The following is a 24084-nucleotide window of genomic DNA, read 5'->3' on the forward strand; positions in this document are numbered from 1 at the left end:
CGCCGCCTCCAGAACCTCCAGATCAAAACCCATTATCTCCGTCTTCTTCTTCGGTTCTTCCTTCAACTTCAACTCATCAATTCATTCGACTAGCCATCCTCGTCTTCATCCTCATCATCACCTCCGCTGCTCCATCGACTTTGTCATCATCTCTGCTGCTCCATTCAACTTCGTCATCATCTCCGTTGATTGTTAAGGCATACATTGTTGATTTTGTTGTGAAATTATGATGATATATTGATTTGTGATAGTATTTCAATGATGATATGTTTGAAAATTACGATGATTATTCATATTATTTGATTTTGAATGTTATGTATCTATAAAATATTTAACTAATAATAAATTATTTAAACTACGTTAAGAGTTACACTATTTTGCGTTTTATGTTAACCGGAGGTAAGCGTTACGCTATGCGTTATCGCTATTTTCAACATTGCTTATAAGTATATGCAATATATTTACATATAATATACGTATATATAATATATAGCTATGTAATAATATATAAATATATATTAGTGCATACTTATATAAATATAATAAGATTAATCTAAAGTTTTAGTAACTTTTTACAAAAAGAAAAAGAAGAAAACAATCGAGCCGGCCCGCAGCTCCCGGGCCTAGACCCGAACCCGATCCGAGCTAATAGGGCCCGAGTCTGAATCACTGGTTTTGCCCAGCCCTGACCCGATTTTCCACGCCGGACCGGCCCAGTTGGACTAGTCTCCTCCAATCTTTCAGACTTTTTTCTTACCCCAAGTAAGGTTTTTATATATTAGTATAGATATAGTAAGGTTTTTATATATTAGTATAGATATAGATATCTTCTCAATTAACTATTTGAAGGTTGTACTTCATGTTAATATAATAAATTCTGAGGTGATCTCTTTTTCTTTTCTCTGCCGAATTGTAATGTTTAGCGGATTGTTTGCTTTGAAATCCCATGTTTATGCATCTCTTTTTTTCTGCCTAATTTTAAGTGGAGAAAACTATTAAAAAAACCTATAAACACGCCAACTCACTGTAGGATTATTTACTTGTAAAACACTCAAAATTTGAAACCATTGTCTAACCTAAAACACTAAAGAAAAAAACTAAAGAAATTAAATCCATGGTTAAAACCAGGACAAACAAGAAAAACTTAAATTGCTACCCATGAGATTTAAATATGTACATGGTTCATAATTCCAAGCAAAAGTACGAACAAAGGCTAAGGTCTGAAAATAGCTATAACTAGAAAAAATTAGTTGATCTGAAACTCATGGGGTAAAGAAAAACGAAATTTAACATAAATAACTCTATCTTACAAACAATCACCGACATTAGACGGATTTAATTTACAGCACATTTACAGTGTGTGATTACACATACATGAGCCATCTCTCACCTCCACCCCATAAGAAAGGTCAGCAACCAAAACCATGAATAATTTACTGCGACATAAAGTTGCAAAAACAACAAATTGGGTGGAGACTCTTTGTAAAACGATAAATTACAGTTGTTATCTATACGTCATAATGTCTATTGTGTGAGATCAGAACCCTGACTTCAAAAGCTTTATTCTAGGGTTAATATTGACACGGTCGAAAGCTTTCTCTTGTTCAACTTGAATATAATCTTTTGTTTTCAGCACCTGGAGAAAGGAAGGGAAAGGAAAACGCAATCGTGATATTAGAAGTTTGAACAAAAAGGAAATGAACTATTTGAGTTGCTTATAAGTTGTGGGTTAATTGTGGAGAGACCCCTGTAATATCGCCCAATCGCAGATACACCTGCAGTTTCTGTTGCTGCCGGAAGACCTTCTGAGCACAACTTTTTTACTCTTTTACCCTCAAGAGATCTAACCGTCAAAGAACAATTTTCTCTCTCTAAAAGAGTCTAAAAGTTTCACTCAGGAGGCCTATCTGCAACAATAGAACTACTAGGTGTCCATCCCCACATTGGGCTATAGTACAGGGGTTGTATAGACGCTATATGCAATTAACCATTTTGTTTTTAGCAAAGTCCCAACTGAGATAGTTTTAATAAGAGCAAATATCTTAAGGAAAAATAGTTGCTGCTTATTTCCCTAAAAGAAGAAAAAATATAGCATCTATATCACTGCTATAAAGATAAGAACAGAAAACCGACAAGATTACAAAATAATCGTTGACAATTCTAAATGCACAGGTGAAAACAATAAATGTATGGCACGGTGACAACAATTTAACAAAAGGATACTGAGATTGAGCTGCTAGCTATGCAGCACTATTGAGCATGTATGCAGATCAGTTTCGAATTGTAATACTATACAGTCCTCTGAAAACTTCAGGGTAATGGACTTAAAATAGGAAGTTTTATAATCACTAATTGCTCAAACTTTAGAGTTAACTTGGATCTTAACTTATGTCCAAGGCTCGTTAACTCTCAAAGAGGCCCTGTTACTCCCAAATAAATGGTATCAGAGTTCATGTTGTAACCAGGAAGATTGAAGTCCAATGCAAGTCTGATGGATGGTATCAGAGTTCAGGTTGTGACCAGGAAGATTGAAGTCCAATGCAAGTCTGATGGTTGAGTGATTGAGGTCTCTAATTAGCCCATAGAAGGGCATGGTTAGCAAACAAACAATAAAGATCCTTTGCATGCTGATAGGCAAGTTGTGGCCCATGATTGTCAATTTAGACCAAGCCAGAGCAGTAAGATCTTTGGTTAGACCATAGGGGATGGTGGAACATCCTAGTTTACTGAGTTATGTTGTGTCCATGGTAGTTGGTTCGGACTAAAGCCATGTTTACTGATGTTAGAAAGATTTAGAAAGAGTAATGGACTTAATAGATAGTTGAGGTCAATAATTAAAGATTAAACTTCTGGAATTATTTGGTTTCCAACCTATATAAAAGTCCCATTTAACTCCTCAGGATGAATGATTCTCCCTAACAAATTGTAATTCAGGTGACTTATAAGACTGAGTATATCCAATCTTAATCCACCAATTTGACTCTACAAAATTACAGTCCTCACTTCAGGCCCATAATGCAGCAATGAAGAAACACAATCCTAGAAGTAAAGATTCTTAAGAAGTTGATAATTCTTAGCTTTAAAATCACGGATAACTATTTGCTAAATGATAGCTCAAGCAAGCTAATTAAGTTCTGTAAGGCTTAAGAATAATGACATACCAGAGTCTCAAAGAACATTCTAGATGCTTCTTTTCGAGTTTTACCGGTTAAAAGATGATCAATTGCAACAGACTTTCTCCCATGTCCAGATTCTTGATCAAACATATTTTTCAGATACCTTGCAACACCCCTACAAAGATTCAATGCATTTCAGATGCCTCTTTAAACACCATTATGTTACTAAGACCGACACTGTCATATACAAGTGCACATGTACACACATAACATAATGTATATATGTAAAGAATAATACAGAAAAATGCTTACCTTGTGCGTGAAGACCATCCAGTGTCCAAGGATTGAGGCTCGTGATTCGGCACATCATTATTTGTTTCTTCATCATACTCAACTTCATCATCTGCATTTAGAAAATCTAACAGAAAACAAAAAAGAACAATTATTAGGGGAAAACCACACTAAAATCTAGACATCCACTATAAATGCACACAAATCTCATGTACATCCAGAAACAAAGAACAGGAGACTCTAAACCTAATGCATTTTATTTATTACAAGCTTTGGAAAACTGGAATAAAAAGTAAAAGAGACAGCACGTGTTTGCCACACAAAATACCATATTCCATCTTTTTATAGCGAGTAAATACTCTGTGCTTTACATGAGGACTAAAATCTAATCTATTAAGAGAAATTGCCCTTTGCCAAAATGGCCGCAAGTTTACTATTACCTAGGCAGCACCTTTAACTGAAATACACAAGCTTAATAAGTTAATATTATGACAGCTACAATTGAATCTATTAATTCTTATGTTTGTACAAGAAAAAAAAATATAGGCAGTAAAGCCCGCAAGTTCCAGTCGCAGAAAGAACACTACCTGTATCAATGTCATCAATGGCACTACAGAAGTCCTGTTAAGGAATAAAAAGAAAATTACAAGAAAACCATAAGAATAGTTAGAAAGGTGACGAAAATAACATTATATAAATGATTGATGAATTAACAACAGACAAACCTAAAAGTATTAACATACTGCAGATAATGCTGTCATGAGGCTATATGCATCAGAATGTATGCACAGAACTATTTGCATGCTGATTAGCACAGTAAATTAGTGTAAAGTTACTCATCGCAGGGCATCAGAGCCCTACAAGCTATAATTAAATTGGGTTAATTGTGGATAGAACTCCTGTAGTATCTCCATTGCAAATAGACCCCCAGTAGTTCCATTTCTGCAGATATACCCCGAGTGAATATTTTACCCTGTTACCCTTAGATAAAGATTTTTTTTTCCCTGACAAATATACCTCTTGAGGGTAAGGTAGTCAAAAACATTTCACTCAAGGGGGTCTATCTGCAACAATATAACTACAGGGCAGACTATCCGCAACTAACCTAATTCAATTTTATCTATATGCTCATCTGAAATATGGATCGTGTAAGAATTAACTAATTCATGTGACTTACACTAGACTCTCTTGTAGCAGCAAGTTCCATATGAGCACTTTCCACATCCGGACCACTTTCTATGTTCATGCAGGAATTTTCACCAACCGCGGAGACAACACGTTCACTTTCTGATGTAGGCTTTTCTCTGCAAGAGACCACAGAAATAGGCCTTTCCTCATCCACAGCAGTTTCACACCCATCTGTTAACCTTCCGTCTTCAGATTCCTTCATGTCATGGTACTCTCTGGTATCTGGCCTACCATCAACTAATCCAATAGCTTGGACAGAATCCAGAGGGCAATCTAAGCTAGGTACAGGTATCATATCCACACCCATGTCTTCCACAGTGATGGATGCAGCCCTAGAGTTGGAAAAATTGTCCACTTCAAGCAAAATGTTATTACTAGTTGCACCAAGTACAATGTTGTTGTTGATCACCCCATCTCCAGCTGCATAATCAGAAGTGAAGTCTTCAAAAGAAGTGCTTTCACCAACATGTAGCGTGTTATTATTGACCTCCACAAGTTCATGGTGTGAGTTTTGGTCAGGATCAGGACATATATCATCATGCTTCTCTTCAATTCTAGAATCGGTTGGAAGTGCGCATTCATTTGAAGAAATCCCAAGTGCACCTAATTCTGTTCTTGAAGTTGTGTTCTGTGATGGATCCAACTGATCAAGTGGGAATTCTGATCGACCTTGAGCATCAATATTGACAGCATTTTTGCAATTTTGTGTGTCAATTAATTCAGGTGTGCCTGAAGGTCCCTGTGATTCACCATACACTCTTTTTGGTACAACTGCACTCTGATCAGCCATACCATCATTATTCCTAACAAAACCTAAGCTCTTAGAAAGTTCCAACTCGTGCTCTGCTTCACTAAGATGTTGTCGATTAGTTTGAGAATGTACAGTTCGACCCAGATCATATATTCGAGTGAGTAATCTATTTAGCTCTTCAGATACACCTACAGGTAGCAAACAACCGTCAGCAAAGCAAAAATGAATACTCAATAAAGTAGTAAACTTTACCTACAAAACACAGATCATTAGACAAAGAATTTCTGCCACGCTTGTGTTGATAAGAAATAGAAAATTTACAACACGAGGACAGATATTAAGAAAATAGGTTGACATGTTGGGCTCACCTGTGAATATGGTTTCACTGAAAAGGTCATCTTTTAGTAAACTTTTTTGAATTCTCCAAATTTCAGGACGTGTGCAAGGAACCTTCTTGCGCATCCGGCGTATGTCTTCAGTATTAATCAATTGTTGCCGTATTGTACTGCAAATGGGGGAGTTTACATCACAACAAAACATTAAAAAACAAATGCCAGCATATGTAGCATATGCCAGTTATAAAAAAAAGCAGAGACATGGGGCTAGATACTCAGCAAAAAAAGTGTGGCGAACAACAAAGATATCAATTATTCCAACCTTTCACACAAAGGAAGACTCTCACGCCCAAAAGATTAAGCCACCGCACAGTTTCCTAGGCAAAAGCTCTTCATAGATCAATTAAAAACATATTTTTTATATCCTTTTCCTTCTAGTTATTTTTTCAATCATTCCACCAAGTAAACAAACTGATTTGTTGACATGATGGTTCATTTTCTGTCTGCCTTCAAACTATTCTCTTAAACTCTTACCGAATAGTTAGTAGTTTGAACTATTATGGTATATATGCAAGATCACCTTGACATCTTGCCTATCGCGAGCTTATCAAACATTTTTCTGGCACTATATTAGATAGCTTAACTATACTAAACCCGTCTCACACCTTAGAGCATGTTTGGCAACACACTTACTTTCACTTGTAAGCATTTTTTTTACTTATAAGCACTTATAAGCAGCCAAAATTATATTTGGTGTGGATTTACTTATTACTTATTTTCAACTCATAAGAAAAAATAAGTTCGCTTAATCTAACTTATTTTTTGGCCACTTATAAGTAAATTTCCTAATTGATGTTAAAAGACTATCTTGCCCTCTAACAAAACAAGTAAAAATAAGTAGCAAGTAACTTATATAAGGAATCATAAAATAAGTAGTAGCCAAACATGCCCTTAATAGGCACACTATCAGGCCCAGAGGGGAGACCTTATCTCAATTTTCACTCTTCAAAGAACTTTTAACTTGAGATAATATAAATAACCCCTACGATTCTCATCATGGATTGAATTAATGTCTAAGTTCCATATGATCTCCTTTAACAAAATACATTGGTTTTTCATCTTTATTCGTAATATACTTGAGCCAATGTTTTAAATATCAGCCGATAAACCGATATTATCAGCGATTGATCAATTCTGGGGGTCTTCCGCTATGCTAAGTTTGATTCTAAGTCGGTTATCATTGTTGGATGTTTATCGCCAATAATGCAGCAATAAAGTGAGTTATGAGCCGATATTGTTAGCCCAAAAAATCGGATTTATCAGTCTTTGATTTGAGTTTTGATTTCAGGCAACAGACACTCATTCAATGCACTTTAAACCCGACCCGAGTTTCTACCATTGTTAGTGATCCTAAATATAACTATTTACATTTTAGTATGTTTTAAGTATGGTTAGATTACATTTTAGAATATTACATTATGTATATCACCATCCGGTAATATCACTCCGATAAATCCTACTTATCTCTGATATATTCATGATATCTGCTATCCAATATGGATTTTGACTGTCCAATAAATTCCCGATAGCCGATATTTAAAACCTTGATTTGAGCTCTGTTCGTTGGAAAAAATGTGGGCAAGTAAGACACTACATGCTCAAAAAATATGTAGCAAAAATGAGAATGTTACAATGGACGTATGGATAATATGTATTCAAGTAAGATAAGAAATGTGTGGTCATAAAAAATTAAAGGTCGCTCTTGTTGAGGATCAAATGAGCGAGAATAGCATGAGATTGATTGGGCATATGTAATAGACATCATTATGAGAAGTGAAAGATTGTAACTAATGGAACAAGGAAAAAAGGTTGGCCCAGAGAACCTGACGGGAAATAATGATATGATAGTGGTTAATTCAATGAAGGAGTTAGCCCTCAGTATTAATGAACGGAAAAATGGGAGCATATAACTAACACGGGAATTTGGATTGACGACTTCGTTGTCGAAGTTGTTGCAAGGGCTGTACTTTTGTACTTTAGGAATTTACAGATGTAATATAATACAATACTGTGAATAAGCTTGTGCTAAGGAAGATCTTTTACAGACAATTTGCTTGGCTAGAAGTTGATGATCAAAGTAGAATTATAGACTAGTAATTAATTGCGAACTAATTATTTGCTGATTATTGCAATATGGGATCTAACTCAGTCCCTATAGGTGGATGAATAAGCATAGCCCACTAAATACCTTCTTCATAAGTTATAACATTTACAACTAGTACCATCAACCCCATCCTGGATAAGTAGCTAAGCTATAGTTAACTCTTGTATGCATGTGGTAATAGAGTAAACATTCTATGAGAAGGTGAAAGAAGAAAATAAAATATTCAGAAAGGATGCTAGCACTAAATTTCTTCCTCAAGGGCCCATAGATTTGATTTACTGTGATGCATTTGAAGGGCTGCAAGCTGAAATTTATGCTTCTAACTATCCTTGATTTATGAGCACTATTCTACGTTGTGAACATAGATGAACCAAAACCAGGATATTTGTAACTCATATATTTGTTACTGGAAGGCCACAAAGAAATAAAGGATGCACCCAGGACTTCCCATTATGGGGTCTAGAGAGGTTATATTGAGCAGTCTTATCCCTGCATTGCAGATAATGTCTACGGCCTTCAACGACTGTAGACCAGCCAGTACAAGACATCAAAATTAGAATCATATTGACAGAAAAATTTGGTGCGAAATTGACTAAAATATTGCCACCCCCCCCCCCCGCCCGCCCCCCCCCCGCCCGCGTAAGGAATGAAGCATAAAGAAGCTCAAAGAAATTCAAGACAAATGTACAAAGGTAAAAGAAAATAACTGCTGATGGTTCACCAAGAACCCAAGAGATTACAGATCAGGAAAGAGATTTTCAATGACATGGACAGTTGAATTTCCCTAATAGTATGGATAAATTTGTTCCCCACTTTGAAGAAAAGATACATGCACATAGCTGACAAAATATGTTATCAAACTTTGAAACAATATGAGAGAAAAATGTAGAGCTACAAAAAAATATGTAAAGATGACATACTCAGCATGTAACACAACAGTATCATCTAGGAGCACCTTCCTCCTCTTGGGAAAGCCAACCTTGGTTGTCAAGCGAGGACGCTTTGAAGGTGGTGGTTTTGGAAGAGGTGGAGTTGGCCCTATTATGAAGGCCGGTGTCCTTCCGACTGAAGAAACCAAATTTCAATTTCAATAAAACAATGGTAAATAAAAAAGTGTGAAATAGCACCAATAATAAGAATTAAACCAAATTCCATAGCTGAACTTTTCATGAGAGAGAAGCACAATCAAGACATGAAACATAAACTATTCTGTACCTAAAATTGATGCCAATAAATCATCATCATTGGGAATATAATCATTTTTTCGTTTCTTTTGTGGAATTCCAGAAATTTTGGGTGATATGCCATTCTGCAGATCAGGCGTGATATCCATTAGATAATGCTTCTGTCCAGAAACATTGCTGATCCTGTCTACGCTTCCATCAGACTCAGTGACTTCTTTCTCCGTAGTTTGCTGCCCTACATCATTTAGAAGACCAACATTTCCGGATAGAGCAAAGCGCATTCTTTCAGGTTCTGAAAACTCAGAAGTTGAAAAGCAGTTCCCATGACCAGACTGCACATCTTTAGAAATACTACTACTTGACAGATCCATTGGATTATTAACTGAAGTCATCCCCAACAACATATCATTGGACTTTTGATGAACTCCTAAGTTAGTATCAACTGCAATAGCTGAGCCAAAAGCTGCAATTGAAATTAAATCATCATATTGCTAACCAATCCAATTAAATTTGTCTATAAGTGCAAACACAAAAAGTACTTAAAGTTGATAGAATAAACCTTGCATAGTCATTGAAGATCTGCTAAAATGCATTTCCTGATCCTCCACTGCGGTTTCCAAAATGGAAGGTTGTTCTCTGAAAGACATCCCTTGGTCCCCTTTCTGGACTATAACCTCTGGAGATATTAAATTTGTTTGATTGGACTCTGAAGTACAAGATCTCAAATGAAAATCAGAGCTCAAAGCAGAGAAATTGCTTGTCTGACAAGAGTGTGCATCTTCTATGCGGCCTTGATCGAGATTTGATAACCTGGTGATATCCTGAACTGCAATTCTGTCCATATCCAAGTTCACTCCTGACATCATTTTGTTCCCCACAGAAATTAGTCGAGCATTTTCTTCACTGCAAGTAATTCCATCATTTAAAGTATCAGCTGTCTTCGAAGTCCATCCTAAACCCGCAGCAGGAGCAGCTATAGTCTCACCAGAACGTTGAGGTATGAGAGAATCAGATACTAAGTTGGAGCAAGGCAACACCTGAGAAATGCATGCCATCTTGGGATCACTTGTCTCAGAAGCTATGATATTACTTCCTGCTGCATCAGATCCAGGCAAAATCACGCCTAAAGTTTGTGATGCTAGTGGGTGTAATTCAGTCAAAACTGAGGTAGTGGAAGACACCCCTAGTACATTGTTAGCATCATGCTTGTGACAAGCATCATTTATTGCTAGAACAGAACCAGGTTTGAAAGGAAAATTAGCAGATTCATTGAACTCCGGAGATGGAGGATCATCACCAGCATACTCCATATCAGTATCATGCGCTGCAGATGGACCTCCAATATGATCATCAGATAAAAATACCTCATTAAGGTCAGGTGTTTGAATGTTGAATATTAATCTATGAGAAGAATCATCATGCCCATTTACATTTTCAGCATGGGAAAACAACACATGCTTTCCCCGCTTATTGCATAGAAGCTCAGATAATTCCATTGAAGCTCCATCATTCCTATACTCATCATGGCCATGTTGGCATTCCTCAGTGTCCATTTTAGTAAGATCAGTTGTACCATCTCCCTGATGCACATCACTAAGGCAAAAAGAAACTTAAAATTAGGAAAAGAAAAACAAGGAATAGGAGAAACACAAACAAAATAAATCTATAGTGGACAACTGTCTCAGGCAGAGGAAGTTCTGCATGGCTAGTTAAGAGAAAAACCATAATATAATTATCAGAAAACTCATTTCATTATTTGTTCTTTATTTCTTTAATTGAAAATATATACAATTGTCATTTTATTTCCTTTTTGGTTCAAGGCGAAATTTCCTCTGTTTTATATACAGGTCACTTTGGCATCGAGTAATAAAAGGCAATGTCTTATTTCTTATTCTAGTAAATGGTTCACTGTTCACATCATGTAGGTATTACAATAGCATAGAAAGAGAGGATTTAAGTCCAGACTCCAAATAGACTAGCTTTAACCATATTAATGGTCTCATACTATTGGTTGATCGATAGATAATCAAAGTTGACTTACCCATGAAGAATTCGTCGAGATTATGCACTTTTTCCTATTTATCTAATGCTATACTTATCTTATACTATGTATATGATACCATAAAGGGGTTCTTCACATCTATACCTGTCAAATATGTGGCATTTCTAAAATTACCCTGGATCTTCATATTTACCAATTTACCCTCAAAAACCATTAGTTTAACCCTGAACTTATTATAAATTTCTAAAAGAATCAGGGTAAATTCATGTACGACCCTAATCTTCTACCACTGTAAACCCCAAAATCCAAAAACAAAGAGGGGGGAGAGAGTGGGGCCACAGCCACCCGAACAACTGGCAATCTCCATGGAGGCCGCCCCTCTCCCCCTCCGGGCCTCCCCTCTTTTTTTCACCTGAGAAAGAAGCTAATTAGTGGGTTAATTAAGTGTGCCAGCATAATTTAGTTCTATGTTGAAAAAATAACAATATGAAGGAATATACCAAGTACATTCTCTGACAGGGCAAATCTCAAATATGAAGATTTGGCAGTAAATTTAAAAATTATCATAGATTTTGAGGGTATAAGTAAAAATACTTAATATAAATGACGTAGAATAAAATGAATTCATCTTATGCCTGAGATCTAGCATGCATACACTCCTTTCACGAAGAAAATTTTAAATAAATCAAATCAATACACCAAGCACTAAACGTAGGATATTTTGGTTAGGAGCAGCTGAAGTTGAAAGTGCAGTGTCCTCCTGATGCAGCACTTTCTAAATATTAGACAGAAGTAGAAAAAAAATCTAGAACAAGTTCTGAACAGATAAAGTTAATATCAACTCGAAGTTACAAAGCAGAAGGAAAATCACAATGAAGAAAATTTCAACTATAGGAGAAACTTTCAGACAGGAAGCACACAGATTACCTGTCCAAAACTTGAGCATCTTGAAGTGTGAGATTATTCTCCAATAATAATTCCTGTGTGTAACAAAGCAAGAAGCAGAAGACTAATATAATTCAAAATCAGAATTAACATGAGAGAAAAGAAAAGATTTTCATAGCCTACTCACTAAGAGGTTTCTAAACTTTCACCTGTTAGGAGACCACCTCCAAAATGCTAACCTTATCAAACTGCAAACACTAAAGACAAAAGAAGAAGAAAAGTTTATACCTCGTCAAGCTCCAGACCAATCTGAGAAGCATCTCCATCACCAAATCTATCTGTGCAATCAAATATTAGCGCACACATCTCAGTGTAGTGTTGACACACAACATATATTCACAATTAAAGAGACATGATTAATAAAATAGTTACCATCTAATCCAAATTGTGATGTGGAGTATCCAGTGCCATCCACAGTATCCTGAAGTGTAATCTGCTCTCTTGTACTGACATGGCGGTCATCAAAGTTACTGCAAAGCAACATTTGATATGTAAGCAAGGACAATGGTTATAGCACTCTACATTACAAAATCCTTATTTCACCACACAGTCATCCATATATATATACATAAAAAAAGCAGATCCTACAATATGTGAAAGATACAAGAAAAACTTCTCCCAAAGCTGTACACATGTAATGAGTGGAACTGACCCATTGAGTAAAGCACTGTCAGGTAGCTCAAAATCATCAAGATCAAAAGTTTCTGGCAGTGTAATTGAATGATATGGTGCAGTTGATTCTTCTGGAGGAAGGTCGACTGCAGTTGACCGAAAAGCTTGCTTTACGTTGAGCAGTGCCTCACTGCAATCATGGAAGAGATAATTCACCTTCTTGGAATATATCCTGACCACACCAAGCAAAAGATGGCTTGACAATCGAAGAGCGATTGGCACATCAGGAAAAAGAATGGAATCTGCAAATAGGAATAAAATAGACAGCAAATTAGTAAGGCTGCTCAAAGTAACTACAATCTGATACAGGTATATTTATGAGATAGAAATTATGTAACAGTGACTTTAAACTTAAATGCCAGTGAAGCCGGCTAAATGTACATAAAAATATAATATTCAAACAAAGCCGTCATCGTGATTTAAAATGGTGATAAGCTACAAATTTACAGGGATTTCATATGCCAATGCACTGGCAAACATGGTCATGTACATTTTACTAATAAGCAGGTGGACATGGTTTCTAATGCATGCCTTCTGACATTTTACAATAATTAATATTGGCATAATAAGTAATAAAAAATAAAATATTTGTTATTTGAATTCTTCTAGGCCAAAAACAAAGGTACTTGGCTCCAAATATTTACAAGTCTCATCCAAACAATACATCTTCCTAAGCAACTTCTCACACGGAAGTAAAGTAAGGCAGTACTTAAATTGGAAAGAAATTAAGACAGAGAACAGGACAATCAGGAAAATTATTAAAGAAATTTGAAATGCAGATTCCTAAAAAACAAAAGTAGCTGGTCATAAATTTGGCTCACACAAATGGACAAGTAGCGCTATCCAACTCAATCAGTTGATTACAAGCTTGATTCTGTTGATAATTGTGTAATTTACGTGAAAACTAAGTAAATGCATCAATCATCATTACTCAGTTGTCCATAACAACTTTAACTAGCACTGAGAATGTAACACCTTCTGATAAACATCATCCAATAAACTGACCTAAATATCACACTTCATTTAGGGCTTACCTCACAACAGGGTCCACTAACAAGACAATTGTAACAAGACAATTGCTTTAGGTACAACAGGTAATAAAATATATAATCTAGAGGTATGAAAATGGAAGATAGTGGACTTTTAATTTAGTCATTTAGTATGTAGGCAATGGAAAATGTTATGCATACAACGTAATTATCTATATCGAGACGAAATCCTTATGAAGTAATAATTTAAATATTTAATATATTGAAGATGGAAAGCAGGTAAATTGGCCTCTATATTGTTTCCAAGCCCAAGGTATGCCATAACAATATGGAAAAATAATTTGGTAGTATCTTTTTGACATATATCAACAATATGAAAATTATTTTGTATAGCTCATAATGAATCTCATTACCTGTATGGGATTAACTGATGGATTGGTTGGTTTTTTGAAGTTTAAAAAAATATCTATGCCTCAAAACGACAAGTTATTATATTTTTACCAAAATAAGCCATAGTCATCAAATTTGATCTCCCACATCCTAGTTTGTTTGCTTCTATACTTTGTGCCCTAATCAATTGTTCGCTCCAATTGATAATAAAGCAAAACCAGCATCAAGCTGAAGTCAGACCGATGAGGAGAAATAAGGATAATTATGAAGCGCTAATCAAGATGAAGTGGTCCTACTCAAAGATCAGAAGCCAGCAATTTAATTGAACCAACTCAAGCCCAAATTTAATATTATAAAGAATGCCCAACCCCATTTCCCTTTACTGAATTTGCTCATTTTGTTATCGATTTCCATGGTTAGGGCTCAGTCCTCTAACTTCTTTATTCATTATTTTTTCTTTGAGGTTCAGCAACCGCATCTTGTGATACAACTATATAATGCCTATCACTCTTTCTTTTACTTTGTCTCTTTGTATCATGGTAGATGATACATAGTATTGTGTACTTTGCATTCTCAGAATCAAGAAATAATCATCCTCGCAGTACGGGGAACTTCAGCAACCACATACCATGACAAGTACATAGTGCATATAAAATTAATGAAGCAAACTTGAATGTTTGATGGCATAACAACTACTTGATAGACCTTTCTCGGCAGACACAGGATGTTCATGAAAAACAAGCCAGGTAACATTGCACATGCCTTATTTTCCAATACTTGCAAATTGTGCACAATGCCGCAAAATGGACCAGTAATACATCTACGTAAGATTATACCAAACAAGGGATTAGGATTGTTGGATCAGAGAAATTAGAGTTGGGTAGAAAAGGTTTGTGCAATGCAAAAAAATGTAGCAATTGGTAAGAAGAAATAAAAAGGTTGGGAAATAGATCCATAGAAAGAAAGATGATCACTTTTCAGACGATGTATGGAAAAATGGAAAAAGAGATCAGGAGGCAATGAAGATTTCACAATTTTTAATCATCTTTCATTGTTTAATTAGTTCTTCATTCAATTTCAGACTTTTATGGGTTTTCTTGTATTGTCTACATGTTAATATCAACACTAGACTTTGGGAAGTGCAATTCCATTATATCCAAGTATTTTAGCTGAGCTTTTGTTTTCTCATACCAAAACCAGGCTCCTGCTTATACACCCAGTTTCATGTTCATTGCAGATTAAATGTCTTAATCAATTTAAGTGAAGGTGTAAATAACATATTTTAAGACAAATAATGTATTCAGCACAAAGGCATGCAGTTCTAGCACCAATAATACTGTAAAAGGAGAGGATAAAAAGAAACATGAGAAACTTCTATCATTTTGATGCTAAAAAAGACTAAGTTTTCTTAACACAAACATGAGGATAAGTTCAAACTAGACCACTGCCCTCATTCCAACAGCATTTACCAAAAAAAAAAATCCAAAATTTCTTTATGGCGAGTTTAATTCCGAAAAGAACATTAATAACAATAATAATTAAGTAGATGACATGCTTTCAAATTTAATAGGACACTCCATTGTTACTGTTTAAACTAAACCATTACTCACATCAAAATAACATTAAAAAGAGTAATAATTTGTAACTAATGCTTCCACCAAAATAGCAAATTTAGGAACATTCCACAAAAGTTCATCATTTTTCAATATTTTCAAGTATAAAGTCATCTCCAACCATACCCTCCAAATTTCACCCTTCAAATTAGAATATTCTAGGAATATTCCAATTTGGAGGGTGAAATTTGGAGGGTTGCTCCAACCCACACTCTCTAAATGTTTTTATTTTTATTTTTTTTATTAAAAAAGCCATATAAATTAAATAATATTGGATATAGTTTACGTTAATAATTTTATTGTTAATATTTTATTTGAAAAAAAAATTATAACATTATAAAGGTGTCGATGAAAGCTTTAAAATGAACCCAATATTAATACTGCAATACAACATATTAAAAGATGTAGAGCGGGCTTTTGGTGTTCTTCAGTCACTATTTGCCATTATCAAGGGACCATCACGTTCTTGGGACAAGCGGAGACTACACGACATAATGATGCTTATATTATACTACATAACATGACTGTGGAGGATGAACGCGATGCAGAACCAGAGATTATTGTTCATGACGAAATTTCAAGACCTGAAGAGATAGATATTGATGATGCTGAACGACTCCAACGATTCCTTAATCGACATAGGAAGATTCAAGATAGGGAAGCTCATTTTATGCTTCGAAACGCACTAATTGAACATTTATGGCAGAAGCACAGTAACGAAGGAATGTAATTTAAATATTATAATTTATGCTTGTATTTTCTTATGGAGCAAGTTAAATAGATCCCCGTATTTAAAATTTTATGTCTGATACTTATTTATTTAATTTAAAAATTAATAATTTTATAATAATACTAAAATAAATTAATCTTAGTTTCATTTTAAAGATCTCAACGAGCCCTTTCCAAATATATAATGATTTCAAATATTAGATTAATAGTTTTTTAACTATATTTATTTAAAATTAAACATCTAATTTAAATTACTAAGAAGGATGGCAAAGTGGAAATTTTTAAAAAATCAAATAGTTAAAAATGGCAAAATTGTAATTAATAAACTATGAATAGTGTTATGGAGAGACCTTCCATTTTTTCTCCTCACCCTCCAAATTTGGAGGGTCAAATTTGGAGATCTCCAAATTTGGAGAGTGGTTGGAGAGGTTCCACTCTCCAAATTTGAAGATTTTGGAGATATAGAGATGGTCTAATACAACAAAAACAAAAACAAAAAACAAAATTAAGTTCATTTGTCACGCTAACTAAACTACAAAACAGAAAATTCTGCAATAAAAAAGAATAATTCGAGAAACCAACCTACAGAGTCTCCAATATCAGTATCAGCGACCTGATTCTTCTTCAATTTCCTCTCCAGATGCGCAGCTATCCATATCGTCCCTAAAGTCCCCTTCTTTGCTAATATAAACTGCGAATAGAACATCCTTCCCAAATCAAAACCCTAAAACCCTAATTCCCCAATTTTCCAAACCCTAACTCCGCTCAAGCTCGAAAATCCCCAACTCCAAGCTCAGCCGACGGAAGTTTTACGGAAATCTCCTTGGATCTCGCTCATAATCCAAATTACACCAGAATCGCACAAATTTTCTAAGAAAAAGGGGGGCGAAGCAATAAGTAAAGAGAAAAAGGGAATAGAGAGAATTTTTACTACAAAGACTTGCCTCGTTTCACTTGTGCGCTGGGAGAGGCCAAAAATCGTATAAAAATAATGCAATTTTGGGGATTTTGAAATTTTGAAATTTCGTGGCGAAAATATTTGACCGCCTACCCAAAATATCGCTTAACTTATCGTGCCACGCTTATTTCTTTTCATGTCAGAGCCGTGACTGGGTTTGGTAGCTCATCTTCCGCCGCTGTTAGCTACTCGCGATAATTTTAAAATAGCGTTAATCTATCACTAGCTTATCGCGGCAGGTCTTTTCGGCGACGTGGCGTTTAGATCACAGTCAACTACGAAGGATGCGAGATCTGATTAGGTGCAAGGGCGCACGTGACACCGCCACACTTTAGGATGGAAGCCTCCTTGTTACCAATTTAAGGGTATTTTCGTCATTTGTCATGGGAAATGTTCCTGTGAGGAGCCAATGATGCAGGAATGGGAAGCGTCTATTGTTAAAGACCGAAGATGCCCTTGGGTTTTGTTAATTGGCGCGGATAATCTCAAGGGCGCCCAGATTGTAGTTATTTTTAAATTGAAAAGTGTTTAAGGATTTGAACATAGTACACCAAGGAAGAAGAGGATATTATAATATTTTAACAGGTTATTAAACATTTTATTAGATATAAAAATATTACACATGTGATGATGACAAGCGGGCAACAAGTTGCGCCGCTAATCCTTTCTGAATTGCAAAACCTAACCTACGAAACACATACTCAGCGGACTCTGCTGTCGCCACATTCTTATTCGCGAATTTCTGAACCCTCCTGGGGAACTCCACCGCATCAGCTGCAAGGAAACCAAACGTGTCAAAAGCGAACAAGCTTGATCATGTTTGCCCACCTTGGCCTCTGCCGCTCTATCCGCTGCATGCCCAACCTTGAACTCTCCATTACCAAACCCCACCAACGGAGACACCCCTGTAAGATCAACACAAGCATGCTTCCCCCTGCTCTAACTGTAGACAAGAACGTCTGTCGGCCTTAGAGTAGATCTAGCCTCTTCAAGAGGAGTGAGGAAGTTGACCGGCGCTTCCTTCTTTGATGAGATCCCTACTCTCTGGAGGATATCATACGAGACATCTCTGACTAAGTCGTGCCTGTACTTGAACCCCGGCTGCTTCTGACAATGGATGGCATGCTCTCCAAAAGCATCCATCTGCGTCCTACGACAAACTGGACACACTGTCCCCTCCACGAATAAAGGAACCAACAACCTGTACCTAAGGATGGCCTGGTATTCCCCCGGAGTCATACGCTGCCCCAAACCCTCAATAGGCGTGGCCAACAAGAAATCCTGGGCGTGCTTTGCCCGCATGCACTCAACAATCGCAACCTGCCTCTCTGAAAGGTCAAACTCTGTCGATAAATCTCTACAAACGCCACCATAAAATATGTCTGCCAAATAACGCATTGGTTTTGGGGGGACAGACCCTTTAGTGGTGATTTTAAGAAGATCAACCTCAGGTAGCTTGGCTTGAAGAGAGCCCCGAGCGGTAGTAAAATGCTCACCTAAAGAGACCTCACCACAACCTCTCAAAATGTGGTCTTGGAGCTCGATGGAGTGAATCCAAGAGGCCACAAAAGAAAACTGTATGACATCGGCCGCTGCATAGACCCCCAACCCGCCTGCCTTGATAGGTAAAGAGGCCAACTTCCATTGGAGATCCCCGAAGCCTGGGCCTTCGGATGTGACAATGCTCTCGATTGACCTCCGAAGCGCAATATCAAACTGAGTCGCCATCTTTCCAAAGAGCTGTGGCGGGCAAGTCCTTAAGGCGAAATACAACTTGGACAAACCCGCACAAGCCCTCAAAAGGACGAGCTCGCACTGTGGATCCCTAAGCTGGTCCAACGCTTCCGTTAACCGAGTCGCCTTCGCCACCCTCTTCGCTGCTAACCCACTAACAAACCCCTCATCCATGCTAACTGCTCCACCTAAAAGCCTAACTCCATCACGAGGTCGACTGATATTCAAGGGAAAAAGCCCCTCCAGCAAACTTCTAGGATCCGGTGAGGGCCAGAATATATCAGTTTTGGTTACATTGAGGTCCAACCCGAGCCTTGGGCCTTCAGTCTCGATCACCTTATATGCCTTAGCAATTTCCAAAGTATCCCCGATCAATGACCCATCATCCAAGTACCAAGCATGAAGAGCCAACTTGCACTCTTCCTGCACTCGTAGAATCAACGGGTGAAGCGTGAGTACGAACAACAGAGGCCCTAGTGGATCCCCCTGCTGGATCCCCTGAGCAGACCAAATGTGATCCACCCCCAAATACAGTCTAGCGGGCTGCACATATAGAAATTCCACCAAAGGAGAGATCGCCGAACACTTAAGACGTACTTCCCGCAACATACTACTCCTGTCGACCAAGTTAAATGCATTCCGAAAGTCGACCAAAAGCATGGAGAGCGAGTCATCCGCATGGTGGACATCAACGAACCTATTAACCGCATGCAAAACTACTTCTGCCCCTCCTGAGACTCCCACCTCAAACTGAAAATCTCCCAAATAACTCGTCATGTCATTCCCCACCTTCTTCATGGCCACTTTAGAGACGAGACGCCTCCAAATGGTACCTACCGCAATCGGCCTTATGCCCCCATCATTCTTCAACAACGGAGTGAGGGGAGCACTAGCAATAAACTCCGCCAAGGAGGCCGGACAACACCCTTGCAGCCACAAATTAACCACTGGAGTGAGAGCCGCGAGAAGGTCGTTAGCAATAGTGGACTCCGGACCACAAAGTGCATCTAACAAGTGCTGAACTCGAAGGCCATCACGGCCACAAGAAGTCCCCTTAGGGAAGGACCGAATGCAATGGAGAACCTCCCCGCAGTCCACTAAGAGCGGCTCTTGATCATACCCAAAAGCTGGCAACACCGGAGGAGGCGCCGAAGGGTGCTTGTCCTCAAGGGACTGTCGTGTCTGGTGCAACTCCCGAGGACGTGAGGACCTTCACGGCCGCTGAATAGTGCCCATCCGATATCTTCCTCAAACACTGTTTAACATTGTTAGCAGTTGGGCGAGCGCCAGGGTCGTCAAGTCGGGCAGAGGGGGGAGAAGGGAGCTCTCTGAACATGGTGTCAAGGAGTTTTTGGGGGCCTCCAACCTCACCCCAGGTGGACAATGCCTCCAAGATATGCCGTTGTTGAAGAGCCTTTCTGTTACCTGACCTTGAACTCTTGCGATCATGGGTTTTAATAACCCTTAAAGTGCAACATGGCAAGATCAAAAGCCGTACCCAAGCGTCACAAGATCGCGGGTTGGAGGACACCCCAAAGAACGAGGCTTTGAGGGCAGCCGAGAACGCCAACCTACAAGATGGGGGAACACTTTTAACCGTTCGAAAACCCCAATTAAACACCCTTTCAAGTGAACTACTATCGAGCTTACAATGCTGTGGACCCAAGGAGGGGATAGGTGACACAGACTCGAGGATAGGAGGGGCGCAAGGCCGAGTGATACCCAATGACACACCCTACATTGCCCTCGTCATCCTCTAAAGGTGGTGAAACAGACAGTCCCATGCCATGTTTACAATGCTTACTTAGAGCACGGATCCTCAAGCACGTACCACACATCCATTGCCCCATAGCACGTAGGGTGGCCTCAAAAGCGTTGAAAATGGAGATGTCACGGCCTAAAAGCCTCTTGCATTCCTCGACCTTAGACTCCGAATTGAGATGATGTTTGCGTAAGTGAACAACCAAATACCCAGGGGTGAGTCCCCTACCCTCAGAGCCCCCTGCCGCGCATCCGTCAAGTCCCTTGAGAGGGCAGCGAACAAAAAACTTCTGTGTCGCCTGAGGAAAAGATAGGATTAACCCTCCGAACTGTGGCCCTCCTCCTGAACTGTGGCCATGTATATAAAAAAAATTACACCGCCCGGCGATGCGAGGGTGGGCGATGGCGTTGGTGGGCGATATGCGGGAGATATGCAGGTTGGACGGGTTTCGTCGTCGTTGGCGGCGACTACGATAGATGCTTCCAAAGAGCGCCGGCTCCCAAAGAGTGATGGCCGCAACCACGACGATATAGACGAACTGGATCTGGCTTCGTTTTCCAAAAAGCGGCGGCGGCTTCGTTCTCCCTTCGTTCTCAGGCTTCGTTCCCTTCGTTCCCTGGTGGAGGCGGCTTGATGATTTTGAAAATAAAATTGAATAAAAGAAAGTAGCTTAAGAAAGAATCTCCAGTGCGTGCTCAGGCTTCGTTCCCTTCGTTCTCTGATGGCGGCGTCTTCGTTCTCTGATGGCGGCGTCTTCGTTTTCCAAAAAGCGGCGGCAGCTTCGTTCTCCCTTCGTTCTCAGGCTTCGTTCCCTTCGTTCTCTGATGGCGGCAAAAGTTTGGTCCTTCTATAAAATTCTCTTTTTAACTAATCGGAATTAATAAACTTGGATAACTAGCAAAATAATTAGAAAATACCCCGGGTTGCTAACTTCCCAGTAAAACCAATAACCCGAGAATTTTTGGAATTTGTCAGCATTTTGACGTTATATTTCTGGGGTTGTCAATCTATGGTTTTATCCTCATACAAGACAAGCATGATGCCACAAGATATGCATTCAAAACCGCACAATATATATACAAAATCACACACGACGTATATGGTATATGGTTACACGACAAATCGAAAAGTAATTTGATCCATAAAAGATAAACATCGTCACCAAACATGTTATATTATGTCTCGATTAATTTGCAAATGAATGCATGTTTCACTACAATATAAATACTAGTCCAAAACAAAAATGAAATTAAGCTAGACAACCCAGCATACTTGTGATCCTTCCAGGCGTAGACACTGGACAACCAGACGCCAATCCAGTGGGTTGCCATTTTCTTGACAAGGTTGAGCTCTTGAACCTGAAAATTAGCCATCAAAACACAAGTTGGAAAATTACATGAGGCAAAACAAATAGCTTGAACTGAGATGAGCGAGTTAATAATTTACCAGTCAAATGGATCCCTTGGCATGCAATTGATTGGCGCGGGGGAGTGTTCTGCCAAAATATCCACCTGCAAGTGATCCCTCGATGCAAAAGTATATACTCTCCTGGGGAAATCGCAGGATCTATTTGAAACTATAGGTGTTCAGCCCTATTGTTACATTGACCATCACGACACACATTTTAACAGAACTGAAGGAATTAAAGAGGAACAAAAATACAAGCCATATAATAGACCCTGGCACCAGTTCATAACTTTTTGCCTCTTAACTTATATACAATTGTGTTAATAACGCCTATTACTTCTGAAAAGGCGAAAAAAAAGGGGGGGGGGGGGAGTCAAAAGTCTCCAGGATGTAAATTAAACATAATATTTGAGCTCATTTTCAAATGGAAAGAGTCATTATCTTGCCTGTGCTACCATTTTGCTAGTTTCTCAATTTTACGGTTTCATAACTTGAATGAAAGGGTTCTTATATCAGTGTATTTTTCCTATCAGATATTAGTATTTTCTCATAAAGACCAATATGAAATTAGTTCAAATCCTTAAGAGTGCCTCATAAGCAACAACTCTATATTTTCGAGAAAGAGAAGAAACGAACAATATATATTTTCATTCATTTATACATAAAGGAACCATTCCAGTTGATAATTACCAAGGATAACTTTGTATTATAAGCTTTGTTATAGTTGAGAGGTATCTCTCTTACATACAGAGGAACATTCAAAAGCAAACAATTGAAATGCTTCCATCATTTCCTGCAAGGATAAAATCATGTATTTCAACGTTAGGAACATTATCAAAACATAACATGAGTAACATATCTAAAACTGAACATTATATTAGTTAAATGGGAAGAAACCACAGTGTATTAGGATAAATTACTAAAAGGAGAGATTATAGAGCACATAAATGATAGTAATTTTGGGAGTTCTTGTCACTGTAGTACTAGATCGTAAAATCGAAATAGAAGAAGAAAAACTCAATATCTGTTTACCAATTTGTAGAGTAGCATCAAGTTTTCCTATAGAAATATCCTGTTACAGAATCATTTTATGAGAAGCTCGATTGGGGACAAGAATTCAAAAGAGCTACTGCTTAAGTATTCAGCAATTTTATGAGTTAAGATTGCATCCTAGCTTCTTATTTAAAGTAAAGAACCAGCTAGCCATGAATCATAGTTTGAACTATAACTACGCTAAATATATCTAACCAGCCAACTTAAGTTATAGAATTTTTTTTTTAATAATTTGTGGTACTAGAAGCCTTGGCTTAAGGTTGAATGAATTGGAGATATATTCCTTTATTAACACCACAAAGAGCAACATAATAGGGAAGAGAGCAGGAAATGGGATCAGAAGTGCAAAGTAAAGGTTGTATATCTTTTTAATAATTTGTGGTACTAAAGCCTTGGCTTAAGGTTGAATGAATTGGAGATATATTCCTTTATTAACACCACAAAGAGCAACATAATAGGGAAGAGAGCAGGAAATGGGATCAGAAGTGCAACGTAAAGGTTGTATATCCATGATTATTTTGACAGAAATTTAGAAGATTATCAATATATGAACTATATAGGTGTCCTATTTGGCAATTCCAAAAGTGACATTCACAGACAATGAAAGTACAAAAACAGAAAAACTATGTATCTTGGCATCGATGTATTTGAGCTATCCCACTCTGAAAAATAATATGCCCAGGATTTAAGTAGGTCGCAAGAATTTTTTTGATGGAAAAAGGAAAACCAGCGCTAGTTTAAAATGTTGAATTAATAGTTTCTGCATCCTGAGATTCCAATGTTTTCTATACGCTCATATGT

The 24084-nt window shown here is 37.7% G+C and overlaps 2 protein-coding genes across 3 annotated transcripts in view; both read right to left on the minus strand.

Moving 5' to 3' along the window:
- Nucleotides 1271-17446, minus strand: LOC109825954 (sister chromatid cohesion 1 protein 4-like). Its single transcript, XM_020392878.1, has 14 exons — nt 16952-17446; nt 12629-12890; nt 12349-12446; nt 12205-12254; nt 11959-12011; nt 9589-10622; nt 9061-9492; nt 8766-8910; nt 5715-5851; nt 4585-5534; nt 3995-4028; nt 3429-3534; nt 3162-3291; nt 1271-1636 (listed from the first exon to the last, which is right to left on the minus strand). The coding sequence occupies exons 1-14, from the start codon at nt 17073-17075 to the stop codon at nt 1538-1540; spliced, it is 3654 nt and encodes a 1217-aa protein (XP_020248467.1). The 5' UTR covers nt 17076-17446; the 3' UTR covers nt 1271-1537.
- Nucleotides 21946-24084, minus strand: part of LOC109825646 (serine/threonine-protein kinase STY17-like) — a 30992-nt gene continuing 28853 nt past the window's right edge. Inside the window, exons 13-15 of one of the 2 annotated variants that reach the window (XR_002243050.1) lie at nt 22921-23023; nt 22270-22415; nt 21946-22181 (exon numbers count right to left, since the gene is read on the minus strand). Coding sequence is in view for 1 of the 2 variants with exons in the window: in XM_020392511.1 (XP_020248100.1) it covers nt 23017-23023 (7 nt within the window). In the remaining variant the exon portion in view is untranslated. Of the gene's footprint in view, nt 22182-22269; nt 22416-22913; nt 23024-24084 lie in introns of those variants that run through there. The other variant, XM_020392511.1, reaches the window with a different exon arrangement.

This window comes from Asparagus officinalis, chromosome 10, assembly GCF_001876935.1.
Source record: "Asparagus officinalis chromosome 10, Aspof.V1, whole genome shotgun sequence".
In the NCBI taxonomy this organism is placed as follows: domain Eukaryota; kingdom Viridiplantae; phylum Streptophyta; class Magnoliopsida; order Asparagales; family Asparagaceae; genus Asparagus; species Asparagus officinalis.